This window comes from Periplaneta americana, chromosome 2 (assembly GCF_040183065.1).
Source record: "Periplaneta americana isolate PAMFEO1 chromosome 2, P.americana_PAMFEO1_priV1, whole genome shotgun sequence".
In the NCBI taxonomy this organism is placed as follows: Eukaryota; Metazoa; Arthropoda; class Insecta; order Blattodea; family Blattidae; genus Periplaneta; species Periplaneta americana.
Genome location: NC_091118.1, coordinates 202638546 through 202661896, shown reverse-complemented (window position 1 = coordinate 202661896; position 23351 = coordinate 202638546). Strand labels below are relative to the sequence as shown.

At 36.2% G+C, this 23351-nt stretch overlaps 2 protein-coding genes across 5 annotated transcripts; both read left to right on the top strand.

The window, feature by feature from the left end:
• Window positions 1-1787: 1787 nt before the first annotated feature.
• Window positions 1788-12678, top strand: LOC138695061 (gastrula zinc finger protein XlCGF57.1-like). Of its 3 annotated transcripts, none has more exons than XM_069819415.1 (4): window positions 1788-1926; window positions 4891-5043; window positions 6126-6250; window positions 9013-12678. In XM_069819415.1, the coding sequence occupies exons 2-4, from the start codon at window positions 4891-4893 to the stop codon at window positions 10112-10114; spliced, it is 1380 nt and encodes a 459-aa protein (XP_069675516.1). In that variant the 5' UTR covers window positions 1788-1926; the 3' UTR covers window positions 10115-12678. The 3 variants fall into 3 exon arrangements, with proteins under 3 accessions (XP_069675516.1, XP_069675515.1, XP_069675513.1); XM_069819414.1 differs by having other exon boundaries at window positions 1883-2024; XM_069819412.1 differs by having other exon boundaries at window positions 1886-2162.
• A 60-nt stretch (window positions 12679-12738) lies between these two features.
• LOC138695059 (hemolymph lipopolysaccharide-binding protein-like) lies at window positions 12739-23269 on the top strand. Of its 2 annotated transcripts, XM_069819408.1 has the most exons (5): window positions 12739-13098; window positions 13135-16742; window positions 18134-18251; window positions 19498-19767; window positions 22966-23269. In XM_069819408.1, exons 2-5 carry the CDS (start codon window positions 16602-16604, stop codon window positions 23118-23120), a joined length of 684 nt encoding a protein of 227 aa, XP_069675509.1. In that variant the 5' UTR covers window positions 12739-13098; window positions 13135-16601; the 3' UTR covers window positions 23121-23269. The 2 variants fall into 2 exon arrangements, with proteins under 2 accessions (XP_069675509.1, XP_069675508.1); XM_069819407.1 differs by having other exon boundaries at window positions 12739-16742.
• The last annotated feature ends 82 nt before the right edge of the window (window positions 23270-23351 follow it).

Genomic DNA, 23351 nt, shown 5'->3' with positions numbered 1-23351 from the left:
ATCAACAGGAGTAAGAGAGAGGTCATCATGGAAACTCCTCACATTCACAGGCTAGGAGATAGCAAGATTTTATAGGAGAAACCCCATAAAGTAATGCGGTACCAGTAACAAACAGCAATAGACTAGATATTTTGTAATTTAATTAGTTAGTACCGGTAAGTAAAAATCGTTGGAAATGCAATAGCGGTCATTAACCAAAATCCTCAATGAGGCCTGATGTTAACTAATTTAAGTACAGTACCTGTTTAATACTTGTTTATTATTCATGGTATTAATAATTATCATTGTTATATTATTCGTATCATTATTACTTTATTATTATTATTATTATTATTATTATTATTATTATTATTATTATTAATGAAAAATAATGTTACTGACGAAATCAATTGCTATGCTGTTTGTTACAGTGACTGTTTGAATGTGGAAGCATTGCATATTATGCTCTACTGAAGAAGCATGTGTTGAAATTCCCCTGGAAATATTTGTCAGATCGTGTGAGTTCCCAGTGAAGCACGGCCAACAGGAAAAATAATTATTTTGCACCACATAACCATTTATGTTGCCAATATCAGGATGCACTGGAAGCTCGCATTTTAAGAGTATCATTCTGAAAAGTTGTCAGTGATGGAATAGGTATCCCTTTATTTAAAATTTCTCTTCTTTCAATATTATTTCTTCCCGACAAAGGATTCTCTAACAATGAATTATATAATCATTATTTCTCGCATCTAGTCCTCTTTCTATTTTCTCAAAACATATAACAACAATACTGGACCACACTGGAGGGGGGGGGGAGGGTTTGTGTGTGTGCGTGTGTGTGTTTTTTTTTTTACAGTATATATTTCAACATGCCCCATTACATAGGTTGTAATATTACATAGCTTAGAACAGCGATGTCAGACAGGGAATAAACGGAGCGGAGCGCTCCACTAGACTGATTGCGGGCTCCGGTGTTTCCACAGACATAAGCAAGTTCAAGCTCTGATCTAGCCCCACAACCGGTATTGGAGCTTACAACTCTGACACTACTGGCTTAGAATCATCAGTCAACCTGGTTGGCGAGTTGGTATAGCGCTGGCCTTCTATGCCCAAGGTTGCGGGTTTGATCCCGGGCTAGGTCGATGGCATTTAAGTGTGCTTAAATGCGAAAGGCTCATGTCAGTAGATTTACTGGCATGTAAAAGAACTCCTGCAGGACAAAATTCCGGCACATCCGGCGACGCTGATATAACCTCTGCAGTTGTGAGCGTCGTTAAATGAAACATAACATTTAGAATCATGAATATGACATTTTTAGAGTGTAAGAATTCAATGCATGTCAATAGGTCATCATATTTTATGTTTTTTTTTTTTTTATGTGCTCCATCCTCAACCCTTGAAAGCAGTTCAATTCTTTCATAGGTTTTCCCCATTTGTTTAGTTATTCTATGCATAATATCGCACATTATTCAGTATTCATATTAATTCTAGCTGAAATGCGAAATGCCGGACATTTCAAATTTGTTTTTTAAATGCCTGCCGGACAGGATAAAATGATTAAAAAAGAGGACATATCCTCCTTTTGTCGGACGGATGGTAACCCTATCCAGAATTGCATTGAGGTCCCATCGTTTTCCAGAGTGGGATTAAAGTGTCCTTCCCGGTGGGAGGAGGAGGGGGATACTGTACACTCTGTCTCCTAATGCCGAGGTTATGAAAGCCTGGAGCTCTACCTCCGTGCTCCAGATGTGCATTCATGACATTTAAAGGGAATATTTTTAAATATATTTAAAACTCAATATCTAGAATATCATCTCTTACAATCACGGCCTGATGAATGTGTATAAATGCAATTGTATGACTTTGCTCTTCATTTAGTGCATTTAAGGACAGTCACTTTACTACGTCTGTTGGGCGCAACATTTTTATGGAGATTTCTTACAGGTTGTGTCTGGTACTTTCAAAACTTGTTTGTTAATAAGCAGAAGATTTTGCACGTTTTGTTTCATGATTATAGTGTTATATGTGAATGTGTTTAAAGAGTGAGTGTCGCTACAATGTCATTGAATTTTGATCTGATTTGTCGACTTTGTATGACGACAGAAAAACCACTGTTACCTCTTTTTGATAAACATAAAACTTTGCCGTCGAAAATAAAATCATTTTCTCCTGATCTTAAGGTTTGTTAATGCTTAATTTATCCCGATGGCATGAAAATAAATGCATTGATTAGAAATAAAGGTGTAAGTTGGGGATTGATTCTATTACTTCGTTTTATACATGTTTATGTAACCAAGATTTGAAACCTTTATCGAAAATTTAACAACTAGGTATTTTCATAGGATGTCAGGTTTCAAAGTATTGGACATTTTAAAAGTTTCATGTTAATAATGAGTTTCCTATTTTAATTTAGTGTAGGCTATATCACAAGTCTAACAGTATTCTTCATATATTTAATTTAGTATTCTTAAATTTAGTTTAGCCTATAGGCCAATTATTCATTCTAAAATGACATATAGTGAGATTAGTAATGTTAAGATTATCTTTAAAATACCGTAACTCAAACTTTAAGTATTAGTTGGTGTAGGCCTACTCAGGGCCCTTTCGGCCCTAGGCAAAAAAAAAAAAAAAAAAAAGAGAAGTTGTCGTTCCCCTCCAAATTCATAAAAGTTACACAAGATTATTTTAATTTTTACTTTTCGCACTTGCCCAAAAATAATTCAGTTGTTTCCTCACAACTAAAATTATAGAGCCTAAACATAAATGAGGTCAGAACGACAGTAGACTAAGTTACTTGAATATTTATACGAGGACTACGTTTCATTCACCCAAGTTTTTGTACGAGCTTCCAGAAATTTGCCGCCGCCCCCCCCCCCCCAAATATGGCCCATGGTATACACCTACCCTTCTTCCGCTAACCACAATTTCCGACTAAAATATAAAGTAATCTACGTTGCATTATGTTTGAATAGATTAGCCTAGAATACGTAAATGTTTATATAGTGCTTAAATACTGGCAAACAGTTGGGATGTTAAGCCTAAAAAATGTTCAGCAGCTTGATTTCCACATAATATTTAGTTGAAGTCTACTCTATAAAAAGAAATCTCGGTAATTATGTAGTAGACATCAGCCAAGCCTCTATCATTCAGCAATAGAGGGCCATACTTTCCCGTTAGAGTATAAAGAGGCTGACAATATGTCATTCATAACCAAATATTGAACAAAAGTAAAATATAGGTCTAACTTATGTATATATTTGGTAATATACAGTTTGTGCCCTGGACCTCTATTACGGGAAAATGGCCTCGCCAATGCTTGAAAACTTGTGAAAATTTCACCTGCCTGTCATGAGTTTCTTTTCCAGGAGACTCCTTCAGTCCTTAAGATACCGATATGTAGTCAGTTTTAAAGAACGTCTTTATCCTGAAAATTTTCTTTTGATTGTGTAAAATTTTCTTTTCTTTTATTATTATACAGTGTATACCTTATCTCTCAGCGGCAATTTTAACTGCTTGCAGTAGCATTTACCAGGTTGTACTAGTTTTGCTGCTTTCTTGAGACTCAAACGAATGCTATTAAATCGGCGGACAGTGTATCTGCTTGCTATGTATTGTATATTTTTTAAGAGTCACCAGTGTAGCTCAGTCAGCAGACTCGCTTACCTGCTGATCCAGAGCTGTACTCAAGCATGGGTTAGATTCCCACTTGGGCTGATTACATGGTTGGATCTTTTTTCGAGATTTCCTTAACCATAAAACAAATGGCAGGTAATCTGTGGCGAATCCTCGGCCTCTCTTCAACTCACCAAAAAATTATATACCGGTAACTCTTAACTTTATTTTGTTTCACATCTTAAACTTTCAATGATAATATAAGATCTATAGCAAACAATAGATGAAATGAAAATGGGAAAAAAAAAAAAAAAAATGTGATCAGTGTAGTTTCATTGAATACAACAATTTAACATTTTTTTTTCTATTTTTCGTTAGTTTGACGTATTTCTGTCCTCTTTGCTTTTTCATTCAAACTGTTAAGCCTGTTGTATTCTCTCTCTTTTGTAAAGTTTCGTTGTTATCCTTTTCTAGATCTTCGCAGTGATCTTTGATTTTTAGGTTGACGTGTATAGCTGTAAAATTCGATATCTGCATGCAAAGTATTTAAAAATATGGCAATGGAGCTTTTGTTCCAAGAGTTTTACATAAATACAGGGTGAGCTGAAAGTCGCTTTCCCCAAACACTTACTTACATTTTAATTACACTCAATTTACATTAGACTACACATTCCTTTACAGATTTTGTTCAAAATGGAGGCCTGTTTCTCGATATACAATTCACAACATAGAACATAATTCACGATTTTCACCGATTTGCACGATCATCTGTCGCAACTAATGCAGATCCTGCGGTTTCTGAGCAAAAACATCAATTTTCAGGATACCCCACAGTGAAAAATCACATGGTGTCAGGTTGCATGATCTGAGCCATTCTGTTGTGACACGATGGCCAATCCATTCATGGAATTGTGATTCATTGCAAGAAACTAGCAGTTATTACATGGAGATGCAACCCAACACAATAAGACATGACATCGGAAAAACAGTTGACGCACGAACATGGTTGCCAACCCACCAGCTATTCGTTTATTCAAGTTATAACATCTGTATATGTGTACAAATATGAAACCTAAGAACGAATATTGGGGAAAGCGACTTTTGACCCACCTTGTACATCTTCCTTTAAAGAGGGTTTATATTACTCCTGTAATGTGTTTAGAACTTCATTTACTGATGAAACTTGGTAGAGTTTTTCATGACACGTATTTTATAAATATTTTTATCATAGTCAGTGATCGCCCTTTGCAAAGTTATAACATTAGTATACTCAAGTTATAAATGGCTTATTTCTAGATGTGTGTTGGTGATAACCTGCCGACTCAGATCTGCGTGCATTGTGCTCAGAAAGTGGAAAGCTTCTACGACTTTAAGCTTCAGTGTGAGAAATCTGATGCCACACTCCGACAGTACCTCAAGGATCAGCAGTCTCAAGTTCAAACTTTGAAGGTGATGTCATACTTTCTCTATTCCTTACCCCTCCATTGGCTGACTGGTCACATCTTCAGCCTGTCATGCAGGTGGTCCGGGTTCGATTCCCAGTTAGGTCTGGGATTTTTCATTGAAAGTTCTATAGTAGCAATCAAACTCTCTGTGTCCCTGTACCCATATCAACTGAATTTTGTTGTCTAATGCCAGTTCGTTCAGAGTTTGAAAATATTCCCAAACAATTCTGAAGTTTATGCAATCCTGTTTTAATGCTGATACTGCTGCATAACTATTCAGAAAATGGTCGAGTGTTTACTGCAGTCCGAAATTCGTGGGTTCAAGTTCAGCCAAGGGTAAAGGATTTTTAAGGATGGATAAAAATGCTTAATCTTGGGAAGGGAAGTAAAATCAGAAGTCCCATTTTGTAGATTTATAACATGCAAAAAAATCTTGGCCATGGAAAAATTAAAGGTGAGTTATTTCTTATCTCAGTCCCATGCCATAACTGCGTGGTTTTAGGCTACGACTACACCGAATGAGGTGATTTGTTTATCATTTGATGGTTGGGTGGTCACCTGGATAAGTAATCCAAGTAAACAAACAGGAACAATTGGGACGTGCCTCATCATGATCTGCAACTTTGTGTGTCGCCTGAGAACTATTTGAGCGAACACGATTTAAGACAGCGCTTATTCCATCGGATCCCGGCCAAGTAGTCGCTCATAACGAGTGCACCTCAGCACATGTGTGGACTTCAGTCCTACGTTCATAGACATCTATGACGTAGTGCAGAGGGTGGCCACTAGAGGGAACCCAAGAGTTGGAACTTAAACTGAGATGATTCTGTCCAGCACCGGGATGGGTATCCGGTGTGGCTTAGTGGATAAAGCATCAGCACGTAGAGCTGAAAACCCGGGTTCAAATCCCGGTGCCGGAGAGAATTTTTTTCCGTTCTATTACTCTTTCATCGTTGGAGAGTTTGTACGCACTTTGAAAAAAAAGACTACTTATTTTTCTTCATTAATTAGTTAGTTATTTGAACATGAAGTCAGGGACAATGTATTTGAGCGTCCTGTATTTATTAAATTGAATTATTTATGCAGGAGGATGAGAAGCCTATCAATAAACCTGATGCAGATATATCAGCAAGCAGCAATGATGATCAGAGCTTATCAGCAGATGTGCAGGACAAGGAGCACACACCCAATGCAAATACTGACAAACAGAGGTCAGTATTTACATCTTGTTCATATCCGAGTAATGTTCTTCTTACATTTAATTAAGTGACAGAAAATAAAAATGAAACGGTGAGACTGAGCGTTGTTGTATACAACATTATATTAAATCACAATTCTTTTCAAATGGATTTTGTGGTAATGAAGCCCGAAATATCGAATCAATAATCAATACTGTCTGACCAAATGGTTATGTTGCATTTCAATTTCTTCCATCCGTTTCTGCTCGCCTCTATAAAGGCTAGTGGCTGGGGTGTTAGGCTCTTTCCTGAAAATATTTTCCATTCGGAATTGGAAGTCTGTGTAATATTATACAACTGTTTAAAATAATTTAAAGAAAAGGACCCTGTAAAGTAAGTGTCATGTGACTTCCCCTGTTACGCCAATCACGCTAACCACTCGATCGGACAGTAGTACCAGCATATTGGATAGTGCATCTGAAATGATAGTAATGCGGCATTATGTGGCGGCATTATTTTTTATACCTCTTTATGGTCTTGCTTTGTTCTCACGACTTGTGTGGGTCCTGTTTCCAAGTTTTTTTTTTTTTTTTTTGTTCGTTTATACTGTTTCTGCATCATTATAATGGCGACTAAATGGAAGAAATTAACTATGAGACAGAAAATGAAAATAATAAGGGATATCGAGGCTAATCCTCAAGTAACACTATTTCATATGGCAAGAAAGCATGGTTTGCCAACTACTTCATTATGAAAAATAATGAAGAAGAACAAATTTCCATTGCCTAGTTTCAGTGTGGTTTGGGTTCAACCAAATGGAAAAACATTCATGCCTTGCCATTTGAAAATATTATAATGAAATGTATTGTAAATAATAATTTTAGATTTAATTAAATTATTATAATGTTTGGTATGTAACATACATGTTAGTACTAGACTAGACGGCATTTTGGAAGGCGGTTAGCTTCTATATGCGCCATAGTATTTCTCATTTCTAGTATGTGACGTCACAAGCTTGTACAGCAGAACCAATCAGAATCAGTCTATAACAAGCACTTCCCGAGTTCGTTTGTTCACATGTGAGTGTTTCAATACATTGAATAAGTAAAACTAACATTTACTGTGTGTATGTAAGGTAAATAAATGGAAGAAGAGACTGTAAAAAGACAAGTATTACACAAGCAGGCGCGGAAAATAGTGTTTAAGGTGTATAATTATTTTAAAAACGTTAACGAGCAGAACGCTGCCGGCCATCTTGATGCTGGCAGCAACATTGCCAACATTCAAGAAACAACTGCAGAAGCATGTGGTGTGGGATTGAGAACTGTGCAAAGAATATTGTTAGTGAAGGAAAGAGGGTTTGTTTAGTGTCATGCTTACAGTAATCAACGGCTAAGGTCATTATTGTCTTTTGATATTTTACATTCTCTCCTGCGCTATTTGTATTGCATGTGCTCGTGATGTACGATGTGGCAATGTTGTACGCTGCCTTGCTCTCTCTATCTGTCTCTCTTGATGCAAACGCTAGCAGACAACAGCCTTCCGAATTGGCGTCGACTCTAGTTATTTTAGACTTTTCTTCCCATTTTAGGTATATTTCCTTTTAAGGAAAACTCCTATTTTAGCAAAAGAAAAATAATCCCTCAGAGATTCGTTAAAAAGGGATTCTGCTGTATATCTTATTTTATAGGCAAAATGTAATTCAGTGATAGGCCTAATTGAGTGTACATAAACTTCATGCTGGGTAGCCATCTCGAACTTCCTTAATTTCAACCACCTCTCAAAAGAAAGGAAAATACAGGGGAATTTTTGTCACCTTTATTAGGAAGTAAATCCTAAATAATTTCACAAAACAATCACTAGTAGATTTCTACATGAGCTCTCTGAGTATCCAAATGATTTTCAAGTCCCTATTCTGTGTAGAATATCTGGTATGATAGTTGCTATTATCTCCTCTAGGTGATTACGTAAGGTGAGATCAGTCACATTCATGGAATACACGCACAATGGTGCTCCATCTTGTCGTAAGATTATGCTGGGCTGTTTTGGTGCAATCTGTGAAAATACATGTTCTTCTGGCATGTCTGGGTAGGATGTGCTTTGGAAGTAGGTTCAATGAATAATAAAAGGTGCAATTATATCCTGCATAAGAGTACACCATACATTTAGTTTAGGGCTGTTTCGAATATGCTCAATATCTGTACAGAGGTTTTGAGAGCCCCATATTTTCCCGGTTAATTGGACAACTATATTTTGGTACACTTATACTGTGATGCCGCCACTTTGCAACTGCTGTTCCCAAACCTACCTAGATCGCTAACTGGCTATCTCGGAAGGAGCTGAGATCGTGAATATGCTGTTCCGCCATTTGTCGAGCAGGCAAGAAAGTGCGTATTATTAAAGTAATAGTATCGTTGTACCCAAAAGCGGCACATAACATTAGCATTTTGTGATAACGTCACACTAGAGTGGATACTGCACATCTATATAGCATGTAACAGAAGTCTGTGAAGCAAACACAATTTCTCATCCACTTTAAAAATGGATGCTTTCGGTCTCACTTCCGGTGATCTAGATGGCTGTTCCTTTGTTCTCTTGTGCAGTGCAGGTGATAGGTTAAGGCACCTCAATAAAAAATGTGGATTTTCTAGAACAATGAAAGTTTCCCTGTGCCTTTGGTCTTTCTTTCATAGACAAAATCAGGGAAGTTCAAGGGGGCTACCCTGTGTTATGAACAATTACTGCAAGAACATAAAATTATAGGTAATATAATATTTGTAATGTTTGTAAAACAGGTGTCCTGATACATCCTCAGTTACACAGTCACCAACAACTTCTTGGCCAACAACTGATGAAAAAATTGAAAAAGATGATAATAAGGAAAGTAATACTACAGTTGAAAGGCGTAACGAAGTTAAGAAGAAAAAAACATTCGACTGTGAAGAATGTGGTGTGACGTACGTTAGAAAGGAGAGCTTGGTGTTACACATGAGAGTGCACACGGGAGTGAAACCATACCATTGTAGCAAGTGCAGTAAAACATTCACACAGAATAGTGCTCTTGTAAGGCATTTCAGGATTCATATGACGGGAGAAAAGCCATTCACATGTAGCGTGTGCGGAAAATATTTGGGTGATAATGCATCTCTCACAAAACACATGAGAATTCATACAGGCGAGAGACCATTTCAGTGCAATTTATGCGAAAAAAATTTTGGAAACTCCAATTGCCTTAAGATCCATTTAAGAACTCATACAGGAGAAAAACCATTTCTTTGTACTTTATGCGGAAAAGCGTTCAGTGGAAATAGTTCCTTCATGGTGCACATGAGAAGTCATGGCGGAGAAAAACCATTTCCTTGCAAAATGTGTGGAAAATCATTTGTTGATCAAAGTACCCGTGCTAGACATATGCGGATTCATACAGGGGAAAAACCGTTTTTATGTACGGTTTGTGGGAAGAGTTTCAGTCAAAATAGTGCTCTTCTGAGCCATATGCGAATGCATACTGGTGAAAAACCTTACCAGTGTACTGTGTGCAATGCCAGATTCGCACATAAATGTGGCCTTACATATCACATGCGAAATCACATGGGTGAGAAACCGTTTCAGTGCACAGAATGCGGTAAAACATTTCGTGATAGCGGGTCATTGGTGATACACTCGAGAACTCATAATGGCGAGCGGCCTTATCAGTGTACGTCATGTGACAAGGCCTTTACCCAGAGATCTCACCTCGAAGCTCATAATAGACATCATACGGGTGAAAAACCTTTTGGTTGTGCTCGGTGTGGTAAGAGGTACTCTTCAAAACGCAATGAGGCCCAACACATCTGTGGAGCTGATCAAGATAGGACACCAACATTTGCAAGCACTCAAATTCTAATGCACCCATAATTTTTATTTTACTTTTATATTACACAAATTATGGAGTAAATATTGTGATGACACAAAAAATCGGTTTCCAGATGTACGTGGAAACACATTTTCAGCACCCTTGTTAGTGGAATAATTGTTTTTCGCATATACAACGACCTACTGTTTCAAAGATTTCATTAAAGTCGGTATTTTGCGATAGTTTCATTTGGAATGATACGTACTTAAATACCATAATTATAACATACACAGATTGTTTCACAATTATAAGTACAAGCTACAACGGTAAGTAGAGGACAACGAAACGAGACAGAAAACTTATTGAGTATAGTCTGGAAACGAGCAATTTCCGAAATCTATGGGATTTTATTATGTCTCGTCAGAGAAGGTGCTCGGATGTAACATAACATCCGACATGCATTTGAGAAAGAGAGCTTTTAATATGTGATCAATATGGCCACCGTTCATGATGATGTAGGCATCAGAACGGTTCCTCCATAATCTTACATGCTCGAATATTATGACATGTTTCTGATGCGTTTATATCCATTGACAGTATGCTCCCACAGTTCGTTAATATTATCAACAGGGCTGAAATTCATATAACGTCAACTATCCCACACCCAAAAAAAAAAAAAATAAATAAATAATGTCCACACCTGTGGAGTAACGGTCTGCGCGTCTGGCTCCGAAACCAGGTGGCCCTGTTTCGAATTCCAGTAGGGGTAAGTTACCTGGTTGAGGTTTTTTCCGGGGTTTTCCCTCAACCCAATAAGAGCAAATGCTGGGTAACTTTCGGTGCTGGATCCCGGACTCATTTCTCCGGCATTATCACCTTCATATCATTCAGATGCTAAATAACCTAGATGATGATACAGCGTCGTAAAATAACCCAATGAAAAAAAAATAATAATAATTCAAAGGATTGAAGTCAGGGGACCTGGGAGGCAATGGTGTTGGTAAGTCATGATGGATACATCTGTTGTGAAAGCTTGTGCGTAAGAACTCTCTAACGTTCAAATGAAAGTGGCCTGTGCTCTGTCATGCATATACCACAGCAACTGCCTTTCGCAAGGTACATCATCCAAAAGGTTGCATAGCTTATGTTGCAAAAAATGAAGGCACGCACGACCATTAAGTCTGCCAGGTAATAATTGAAGTTTAAGATGTACGAGGTGTATTCAGTGGGTGGCTGAAGTTATGACATCGTATCTCAGAAACGGTTTCCGGATATATGTTTATAAGGACTTTTTGCCTTGTTTGATTGTCCTGTAGTGACCACTGTAATTTTATATATAATTGTGAAACACCCGTATAAATAGTAAATTAGTGATTTAAACCTAGTCAGTTCTAACTAGTTTCTTTTTGGTTTTCTCTTACATAAAACAGTGCCAAACGAAACTCTAGACCATATATCTACAAAATTATTTTTTCAGTCTAAAACTTTTTCAGATTGAAATATTGGGAGGTACAGGATTTACAAGAATTAATCTTGAAAAATTAATATGTCTGTAATATTGTTGCTTTACAAGCAAACCACATTAAGTCAAAAATATTACTTCTGAGAAAAAGGTGTTTGAAAGTTGATGATTCCTCAGAATATTATTTTTAGTAAGTTGTTTCTATTTATGTGTATTTGTTTTTTCATTTCTGTATTTATACACATACATTATGAACATTATTTTTTCTCAGAAGTAATATTTTTTACTTGATATGTTTTGCTTGTAAACCGACGATATGTTACAAGGTGTGTTGTAAGTATCAAATCATTTATTTAGCAAGCGTGATAAGAGTGTAAATGTGAGTTCCATAACTCGGAAACACTACCTCAAAATGTGGTACATTCATTCAGTTGTCTGAGAGTTTCTTTCTATAGGTTAGATATGCTGTCAGTCACTTTTGATAGCAGTATGTGAGAGGTAAAAAGGTATCGTCTTTAGATGCCATGAAGACGCATGTGGGGCAGAATATAATGATATAATTTTATTGATATAAATAAAGATACTTTGCAATTAATGACAGTTGAAGGAAGTACTCGTGGTTTGTTAAGATTTAACTGTTAACACCCATTCCTGTCTAAAATCAGCCATTATCATACCAGTAACATAAACATAGAAACTTTTAATAATTTTCTTTCTAGGAACCATTCGCAGTAATATAAGAAAACGTGAAATTATACGATAATAAAAAAAATTAAGACATAACCAATCAAAAGTCACCTCATCAAAACCAGATGAAATCAACATTATTATCAATTGAAAGCTATTCTTTTCACGCCACAGAAGAATAGCCGGTTTTCGTTATTCTTTTCTTTACGGTTTTGTGATTGTTCACTTTATATAATTGTTTTATGCTAATTTCACGTCGTTGCATTTAGGGCTAATTTTCAGTGTGAATGGGACCTAAATCTTTGTCACTTCCAATCCTTACAGTCCATTTTTCAAGCTTAGAGCAATTCCCTTTCCCTTGTACCAGAAGTACTTTTTGACATTATTGTTTGTGAGTATAAACTCTTAGTTTTATTTTTAATACTTTTGATAATGAAAAATGAAAGTAATCAGAAAAAACTGCTGTAATAATACAAGTTTTATATATATATATATATATATATATATATATATATATATATATATATAAATCATAGAAATACCGCTGTAATAAAACAAGTTTTATAATATATTTCTCTTCACCTTTTCTCATTCTATCATTGATATTGTAACTTTTTTTTAAACTAAACAACAATGTAACTTTATTATCTCAACAATAGGATTTGCTCTCCACACCGTAACAGAGTATTCGTTAGTGCACTCCACTGACGACAATGACAATTTACTTGGACTATTACGAACAAGAATGAACTATTAATCTTAACTAATATTTACAAAGCACTATTTACAAATCAGAACTGTTAGTTCTCAGTTCACAGTTCTTCTAGCTCAGTCACTCGAGTTCACAGTATCTCGAACCACAGACCTTCAAAGACAGTCCACTGTACTCGAACTCAGGTCCCTCCAACTGCGGTCCACTGCACTCGAACTCAGGCCTTCGGATGCTGACACAGTTGCGGACGCACACTCAAGTCGAACTCCGGTACACAAGACTGGCTGGCTTGCTCTGTTCACTGGCTTACTCACTGAACTAATCATGAATCACACACACACTGTCTGAGTTCGCTCGCGTTTCTTCTTTTATAACCACAGCGACGTAGCCTGGAAAGTTCGACGCTTGTCCAGAGATAGCACTCCAGAGAAAGTACTCGAACAATCCGGACCTCTCTTCACTCTGCATGCACCAGATGCGCGCGCAGCCCGCCCAAAACACGGACGACTTAGCCTCTCCTCTCCGCCGCGTTGACGTAATACACCCCCTCTGCCCTTCAACATGCAGATGCTCCCAGTACCAGCGTTTCGTCTGCCGTGCGCCCTGTCGGAAGCGTGTTCGAAACCCGTTGCAGCTGTCACAATATATTCTCACTACGTGTGTGTTATAACCAAAAATCCTACCAACTTTTGTGACAAAAGAAAGCTTCAGTTTAGTCATAATACTCGTATCAAATCATTGGCTCGTAGTAGCTCTTGTGATTTGAAATTATCCGTAAATAAAGAAGTATCTTCCTACATTTTCTGTCTATCTTTTTCCACTGTCTTTTTTTTTCCGTAATTTTATCTGTTTTTGTAATGTAGTTACATGTGAACAGTGAAACATTACTTTCCACAGCCCAGCAGCAAGTTCCCAGAGCTTGTCATTGTGATGCAACTTCAAATCTCCCTTTGATTTGTCCTGATTAAGTTATGAATCGTCAAGATTTTGTACAATTAGCTGTAGCTACATGAAAACATCTGCTCGGAGATTATTGGTAAAGTTTTTTTATTATTAAGACTTTTTTCTTTCTGGTTTTTTTTATCTTCCTGTTCTTCTTTTCATTATTTCTTTGTTTCTACTTTCCTTTATTTCTAGGATTTCTAATCTTTATTCACTTTTTACTTCAGTTTTTCTTTCTACATTTCGACGGCTAAGAAGTGATACCTCGTATCTTTGAATTTGCAAGTAGACAAACTTTTTATATATGTTTCTGCTTTGCAAGATCTGCTACTCAAGGACAAAGTACTAGTTAACTGTCCAATTTTGTGAACTTAATAATAACGTAGGTAATGTAAATAATAATGCAGTTAAACCAAATGACCATTTTTGTAGATATCACTTCTTAGCTATCGATTTGTTTCTTTTTCCTTTCATTTCCTTCTTTTTTTGTCATTTCTATCCTCGCTTATTATTGTAATATTTTTATTTAACAATGATTGTAATTGTAATTTTTTTATTTAACGTGTATTTTCAATGACTTATCATAATGTCATTCTTTTTTCTTGTTGTTTCTGTGTTTGTTTATCCTTTTGCTTCTCTCCCTTTTTTTCTTGTTCATTTTTATTGTCATCTTATTCCTTTTTAATTACCTCTGTAGTTGAAAAGGAATATTAAATGCATTGTAATTACAGTTATGTAATCGTCTATGAATTGTCTCAGTGGTTGAAAGTGAATGCTAAATAAAAAAATTGCAATTACTGGCATCTCTCATTTTCTCTTAATAGCCTCTTTAGATAGAAATAGAAAGAAGGCAGAATTTTATTGCAATAATTACAATCGTCATCCCTTAATCTCTAAATGGCCTCTAAAAGAAAAGAGACATTTGCTTAAAGAATTTCAGATACAATTATCATCTCACCGTCTGTGAATACACTCAAAATGTTAAGTGAAAAGATTTCATTTTAACTTGTTTCTGTAGTTGAAAACACTGCAGTTTCAATAATCATCAATATCGTTGCTGAATAGATTCTTCACTTGAAAAAGAATGGCAAATAGAGAATTATAGTCATAATATCTGAATGGCCTCTGCAAATGAACTTCATATAGAGAATTAACTTACTATTATCATCATTTTTGAATGTCCTCTACAAATAAAATGTAATATTAAATAAAGAATTACGATCAACATTTCTGAATAGTCTCTACTTTTGAAAAGAAATATGGAACGTTACAATTTTACAATTTGTGGGTTCGGCACTATAATTAGGCAACTGCAAATCTAAGGTTTTAAGATAATTAGGAAATAGCTTTTGTGCATCCAACCTGTTGTGGACTTTTTTTTTATATATGTATGTATTTAATGCTTAATCAGATTGATTCAACATCATTTGGTTTCTGGCAGGCCAGTACAAAGTCCCCATAGAGGATTTAAAATTTACAAGTTTTTACAAACATTTAAATGTTCCCAATTCATAACAGAATTTTCTCCATTACAAACGACACACTGAGGTGATGGTAAAATACCCAGTTTATATAAATATTCAGCCAGACATTCGTGTTCTGTGGCAATCCTTATGGCAGCTACAGTCTTTTTACGGGGGTGATCAGGAAGTATCTCTGACTTGTCAACAAGACCAGCCCATTTTTTGCCACCACTCTTTATTTGAAGATCTTTTTATACATGTAAATTTAGTTTAAGAGACCATAATCGATTTCTAAGTTTACTACCGGTACTTAAATAATGGTCTGCTAATATATAAAACTGAAAACTGAAAGAAATTTAATTACCTAGATGCAGTACAAGAGGGAATTATCCTCTTTAGTAGGGGAAAAGGAATGTAAAATAAAAATATTACAATTACAGTTATTTCTGAATAGACTCTGGAGTTTGGACAGAATTTTTAAATAGGTAGTGGATTATTACTGTCATTTGGTCTAGTTAATGAGAGTATTTGTTTACAGATTGTATTGGTGGATAGAAGATATTAGATTATGAGAAAGGAGATTTGTCTAAGTAGCTTATGTGTAAGTCACATGGTAAGCAAACATGAGGGTTGGCCTTGTGTTTTGCAGTATATAAGTGTTGCAGTGTTTCTGTGTCGTCTAGATTTCAGCTCACTCACTGTTCCTGCTCCGATTTGGTAAGTGAATTCTGTTCTAGCATGCCTATAATCTCCTCACCATGTATTTCTTATATTTTTGTCTCTTCTTTTCTTTGTATCTTTGTTCATTTCTGGTTGTTTACTTATTTCTATAAATAGCACAGTATAAGAACATGGATTGTGTCCTAACTTCTCGATGATAGCTAACATTGCTGTGTTATTTGGTGCCGCATTGTTAAATCGCTCCAGGTACTGCTCTTTGACATGGTGCAAGTTCGACCCATTCTGACTCCCCATTCTATGACCGGAAATAATGCTCAAATGAGCGATAATTTCAGTGTTTGTTTTGCTGCATATTGTATTTTGATGAAACAGTTGTATTCTTAATATATCTCCCGACAGTGTCTTATAGTTTAATCCAAAGTTCCATTTTTAGAAGTTAATGCAGTTTCGTGTTTTCTTTTTTTCTCTTCATTTACTTTTACTTTCGTCTATTATTTTTTATTACATTATGTAATAAATCATTTATAGCTCACATGAAAGAAAATAGAAAAATAATAATATTAATTTTCTATTCATTGTAGTCAGAAGCCACATACGTCGCCATGTTTGTTCATGCGGTATTGTTGTGTTTGGGGCTCTGTGTCTGCACCTGCGTGGAGTTCCAATGTGCTCCATCTCGAGCTTCAACCTTCCAGTTGTCCATCACAAGTCGACGCAATGAGAGCAGCATCTGGGTGGCGCAGGTATGAACATTGCCTATGAAATACTGAAGCCCCGAACAAGAAACTCACATTCATACCATCTGTTGCAATAGTCGAGAATATGCTGAAAATACACGCATGTTTACTATTTCATTATCAGTAAAGTAACAAGGTAAGATATTTGTAAAAACTCAAAGCTTAGACAATTAATTATGGTCGAACAGAAACTGTTGTATGCATTTTGCCTATAATGGTAATTAAGACGCTTATATGAAAATTATGAAACTCACTCTCATTTCATAAACATACGCATGTCTTAATTACTACCATTATAGATGCTTTACATAATATAGTTTACAGCTCTTGAGGTGTGTTATATCCGTTATAATACAGAGCATTCGCCTACGAGTGAGGCCAAGAAAGCGGCATGTACTGATACGCCGCTTGGTGCGCGCAGTTGTTGAGACACGCTCGACAATCAAGGACATCAAGGTCGACACGTTATCAGTTGTGAGCCAGATGTTGCAGTATTTAACACGTACAGTGCAGTTCTTTGACACAGTTGCTTAAATATTCAGCGTTATGCAAAATTTGTTAACAATGCAAACGCAAAATTCACGCTTGAACAAATAGTTTTTATGTATGATGCATATGTGAAAACAGAGTCATGTAGAGAGGTGCGTAGGCAATTTGAAGTGAAATATCCGGGTGCTCCAATTCAGGGTAGAGAAACTGTTAGACGTCTTGTTAACAAATTAAGGACAACAGGGTCGATAAATGCTACAATTCCTGAGCGAAAACAAAGAGTATTGACGGAAGAAAAAATTGATAAAATCAGTGCATCATTTACACGCTCTCCTAATAAATCTCTAAGACGTGTTTCACAGGAAGTTAGTGTTTCAAAAACATCAGTCTTTACTGCTGCTAAACTTTTAAAATTAAAACCCTACAGAGTATAGTATAGAAAGTGGAAGCTTACCGATAGAAGATTCCCGCAAGCGATACCGCAGGCAGGTCGCTTTCCTGGCCCCACCCGTAGGCGAACGCTCTGTATTATCTTCTCTATACAATAAATAATTAGGAACAGAGAAAATATTTATTTTATATAGTTGATATTTTAAATATTGAAAGTGTTATAAAGTAAATCAAAATCAAGAAAAATGATTTGAACGTCTCATTCTCTCTCTCTTTCACATATTTTCCTGGCCTTTGTCATCTTTCAATATCTAGCAGGCAACAATAAGACTTACCATGACTCAACGTCCACACTGTGTCTTGGAACGAAGCTATAGTGCATTTAATTCACACCACACAAATTTACGAATTTGACCAAATTAATGGAAAATAATGAACAATTTTAGAAATTCACAGCCTTTTTTTTTAACAAATTTACTTTGCAATATCTTCCATTTACAACTATGTAATTATATCAGGTGTCACTGGATCATGGGCCAACAGATGAACACGATGGCATGTGGCATGTTGACCTGGACCACACAACCACCAAGTGCGAAAAATCAGAAACCGTCCATCTAGTGGCCACAGTCACAGGTAATCGTAAAATAGAAAAGAGTGAACGAGGATTTATTTTAGTAAAACTTACTTCATAAGTTCACTAGGTGCTTAGTTACAGTAGGTGCCTATTTGAAAATTCTTGTAAAGTAAAATTTTTACTGTTCGTCCATGACATTGTCAAGAAAAATGTAATTTCTCATTGAATATTTACCTCATAGCCAGTTAATGTACTACAAATTTCAGAGGGTGTATTGAAAATCATACAGAATGCCTATTATAATAGATTCTGTTACTGTATGAATGAGGAAGTAAAATAGATTCTGTAAGTAAATAATATCTCTTTCCAGTGCTTTTGCTTCAGTAAAGTCTCATTTTATAAACCTATGGATCAACAATTGGCTGTCTTCTGACAAAGGAAACATTTTACAGTCTGTACAAAAGAAACCAAATGACCTGGAAATGCACAAAAACTGTCCCATACATGTTCAAACATTTTTAACAAGAGCCAGAACAGGTCACATTGTCACTCAATTGTACCTACACCGATATCATCTTTCTGATAATCCTACTTGTCTGTGGTGTAATAATCATGATGAAGATCTGGAACACATTCTTCTATACTGTCCATCCATAAACCACAAAAGAAGTAAATTAAAATCATCAGTACCAGTTGCAGAAGACACAGCCCTGCAGTATATATTGACTACACCCCAACTCTGGCTACTAGCAACAGGCATCTATAATGAACACCGATCAAAATACCGCTCATTTCTCGTGAAAAACAACAACTTAATAGACTACAATGGACTTTATGTTGTCAGCAAACAGCTGGATACATTAAGAAGATTGATTGAGTTGTAAAATATGAGTAGTTTCTTAAGCCAGAGATACAATACGGCATTGCTACAAAGTGGAGGCAGTGTGCTGAACATTTAGTTCTTTTTTTACTTTAAAAATAAACTTTTCAATGCTTTCTTCTTCTCCTCTTCCTCCTCCTCAATATATCTAGACACATGTAATCTATTTCGTTGCACCAATGAATTAAAATTTTTCACTTTTGGATTTTTTTCTCACTGTATCTTTTTAATTTTACCTATTGTATTTCTTTTTATTATTCTCAAAATTATAATTATTGTTGCTTTTATTCTCCTTATATCTCATTGTGTATTCCATGTTTTTGCTCGCAATAAGTAAATGAAAATTAATTTATAAGTAAATAACATAAAAACAATTAATTTAAGTTACAAGTGGCCAAAACTTAACGCAAATTGTTCTTGTGCAGCACCTCCACTGAAACCTGGACCCAACTATGAGTCGTTACCTGAACTGGGATACTACAAGTTCCACCCTGTCTTAGTGGACTGGTCCATTGCCCGTAATACATGTGTGAAAGAGGGCGCCCACCTCTTGGTACTTAACTCGGAGAAGGAGTACCAGGGTGTCAAGAAGATATGGGACCGCTACCCGAAACTGGCAACTGACTGGAGAAATGACTTCATTCAAGTGGGACTCACTGACCACGACAGCGAGGGACAGTTCTACAGTATCTTTGGTAAGTTAGCAACATCCTCTTAGTAGGCTACAGATATGAACAAATGAGACTGGTTCGGATATTTGATGCATTACGAAAGATGAGTGTCACTGTCCAACTGTTGCAAGGAAATCAAAGCAGACTTTACTAAACCTCTTAACATTTGGCATAATAACTTCTTACGAAATTACATTGTTCTGATAGTAATTATTACTATATTTCATTAGCATACTTTATGATTGAAATTATTCATAAATGTTGTTTTCTAATGCCAGGCATTTGACAATAAAGTCATTTGACCTCTTGCACTCCAATATTTTTCAAAGATATTGTCATGGTTAGCCACTGACGCACAGATTTTGAGATGTTCTGAATCCATTTCTTGATTTGAGTTGCACAGTGGACAGTTAGGAGACTGATATATTCCAATTCTATCAGATGCTTGGCCAAACAGAAAATGGCAAGTTGTAGCCGATTTAAGTGAACACCATATTTTAACGTTTTGGTGGCTACTTCATTCACACACGACCCCCAGAATGTCTGGAGGACCACACCTGCTGTTGGTCGATGGGTCCACTGGACCTAGTTGGGAGATCTTGTTGATCACCAGCTTTCCCTCCTTAAGCCACTGGAGGACGATTTTAGTGCCATAGCAGGTCAGCACTAGGAACAGAAAAGTAGGAAGGGTAGGAAGGAAAGTGAAATGAACCCCTAGGCCTCGAATGCTCTAATACTGTCGGGGTCGAAGAAAGTAAGAGTTCAGTCAGAGGACTGGATAGGAAAGGGTAAAGTGAGAAAGAGGTATTGAATAGAGGAAAATTATACCAAATTCGGTCATTAACTCGTCAAGCTGACCAGTGCTAATTGATGAGTAGCCCCTCCCTGTAGTTCAGCTTGTAAAATCATGCTTACTAACAGCTGCACCACGGGAAGGTAGGGATGGGACATTGGCTATTTGTCCAGGTTGGTTCCGTGAAGCCTTCAATGGGAAATAAAACTATTCCTGTGGTTTGGAAGAAAGTTCATAGCAGTGTATAGAGAGCAGGAACACGTCTGTACTGGGTTGCAAAAGAAATGCCAATACGAAATTATATCGTTTTTCGAGGACTTTGAGGGGACACTATGGTGAAATAATGGTGAAAAATTAAGAAAATCCACTTAAAAATTTATTGTGACTCTCTATTTAGACCGAGCTCAAAAAGCTAATTAATTTATGTTTGCATGACTATTTTGAAGCTATTGAGCTAATATGAACTAAAAATTGTGATGCAAGGAGCCTTTTTAGTGACGTAAATATAAGAACACACCCAAACAGGAAACAACAGGCGCCAAGACCAATAACGACCAGTTCCGAAGATGACCGAAAATAGGTCGAAACATGTTAACAAGGTACGTTAAAAACTTAACACAAGAAAGTTCTTATCGTACGTATTCCGAAGTGTTAAAAGTTGTGTAATCAAGATGTATATATTTTTAAAATATCATTTCAAAACTATTAGCCCTAAAGGCACCAAATTGTGTACAGATGATAGTATTGTAGGCATGTTTATATAGTTTAAAATTCATAAATTTTGGATGAAAATTGTAAAAGATTTGAAACTCATATAAGTGTCCCCTTAAGCAAACATGGCGGGGTGGAAAGCTATTTCCCTGAGATCAGTTTTTTAAAAACATGTAAATACGACTTTTATAACATGTTCACGTTATTATTTAATATGAATTGATTTTAAATTATTCATATACTTTTATTTTACAACATAAATAAGAATACTACACGAAAATAGTGAAATTGCAGTTTATATAGTATTCCACAGCCTTCCTTATTATCCATGGATGCTGTCATTGTTATAATCGATATATATGGCCAGTTACATTTCAAATATAGCTGAACTAAAGGGAGGGGCTACTCATCAATTAGCACTGGTCAGCTTGATGAGTTAATGACTGAATTTGGTATAATTTTCCCCTATTCAATACCTAATTCCCTCTTTACCCCTTTCCTATCCAGTCCTCTGACTGCACTCTTACTTTCTTCGACCCCGACGGCATTAGAGTATTCGAGGCCTAGGGGTTCATTTCCCTTTCCTTCCTCCTCTTTCTACTTCACTGTTCCTAATGCTGACCTGCTGGAGGACGATTTTAGTGCCATACTAAAATCGTCCTCCAGTGACTTAAGGAGGGAAAGATGGTGATCAACAAGATCTCCCAGCTAGGTCCAATGGACCCGTCAGCCAACAGCAGGTGTGGTCCTCCAGACATTCTGGGGGTTGTGTGTGAATGAAGTAGCCACCAAAACGTTAAAATATGGTGTTCACTTAAATCGGCTACAACTTGCATTTTCACTCCAATCAGTTAATTCCCGATTTACCACGAAAATCGTCTGTAGCTGCATTTAGATTGGCAACAGGCCATGATTGTTTGGCCAAGCACCTGCATAGAATTGGAATATATCAGTCCCCTAACTGGCCATTGTGCAACTCAAACCAAGAAATGGATTCGGAACACCTCAAAATCTGTGCTTCAGTGGCTGACCATGACAATATCTTTGAAAAATATTGGAGTGCAAGAGGTCAAATGACTTTATTGTCAAACGCCTGGCATTAGAAAACAACAACAACAACATTTCAAATATTGTATTAACAAAAAAATGTATCAATTTTATATAAATATAAATATAAAATGTTATTATAAATACAGATACAGAACTGAAAATTGAATGCAATGCCTTCTGTGTATCTCCATTTCTATTGTTTCCTAAGCGAAGTCCTCGTAACATGATAATATTTCAAATCGATAGCGACTTCGACTCGGCATTTCTTTTGCAGCCCAATGTATTAAAACCCCTTTTTGATATAATCAGTAAATCATTGTGGCGCATCAAACCTCAAAAGGTTTTTGGCCTCAGTCACAATTTTCCTTCAAGCTTTTCTGTCTTCCATCATGGTACTATTTCCTCCTATTTATTCCAGATCTCTTTGCACCTGGTCGTCCCAAAGGGCTCCTTCCATCTGTTAGTTCTTTCCAAGTAACCTTTCTCAAAGATTGTTCTTCTCTTCTGATTAGATGCCCTAAACAGCCCAATTTCTTTTTTTTAGTCTAAGGGATACCAAAATCTATCTCTGCAAGGAATCCATAAACTGATTCTTCGCAGCATTATAATAGCTTTTTATTTTATATAATTAAATCACTATTTTTCTTAAAATGAGATTCCTTTTTCAGGAGAGCATATCAGCATTACAGGCTACTCGAAATGGAAAGCTAATGAACCCAACAGTGGCAATACTTCCAACTGTGCCAAAGTACATCGCAATGGAGAATTGTGGGATTCTGCTTGCTTTGAGAAGATGGCTTTTGTGTGTGAACAGCAATTTTGATACAGGGAATGTTCCTGTTATTTGATTTACCTTCACTCTTTTTTGTTTCCACTATACATGTAATAGTTTAATCATTTTTCTGGAGTCAGGAAAACATCTCTACTTGTATTTATAATCATGTAATGTCAAGGATTACTTTTGTATTGGAATTATATGTCTTAAGACGTCAAAGAGATTGAGAAGTATTTTCGAAAGAGTGCCTAAGATCCTTTTTCCTTCTTTGATATGCAT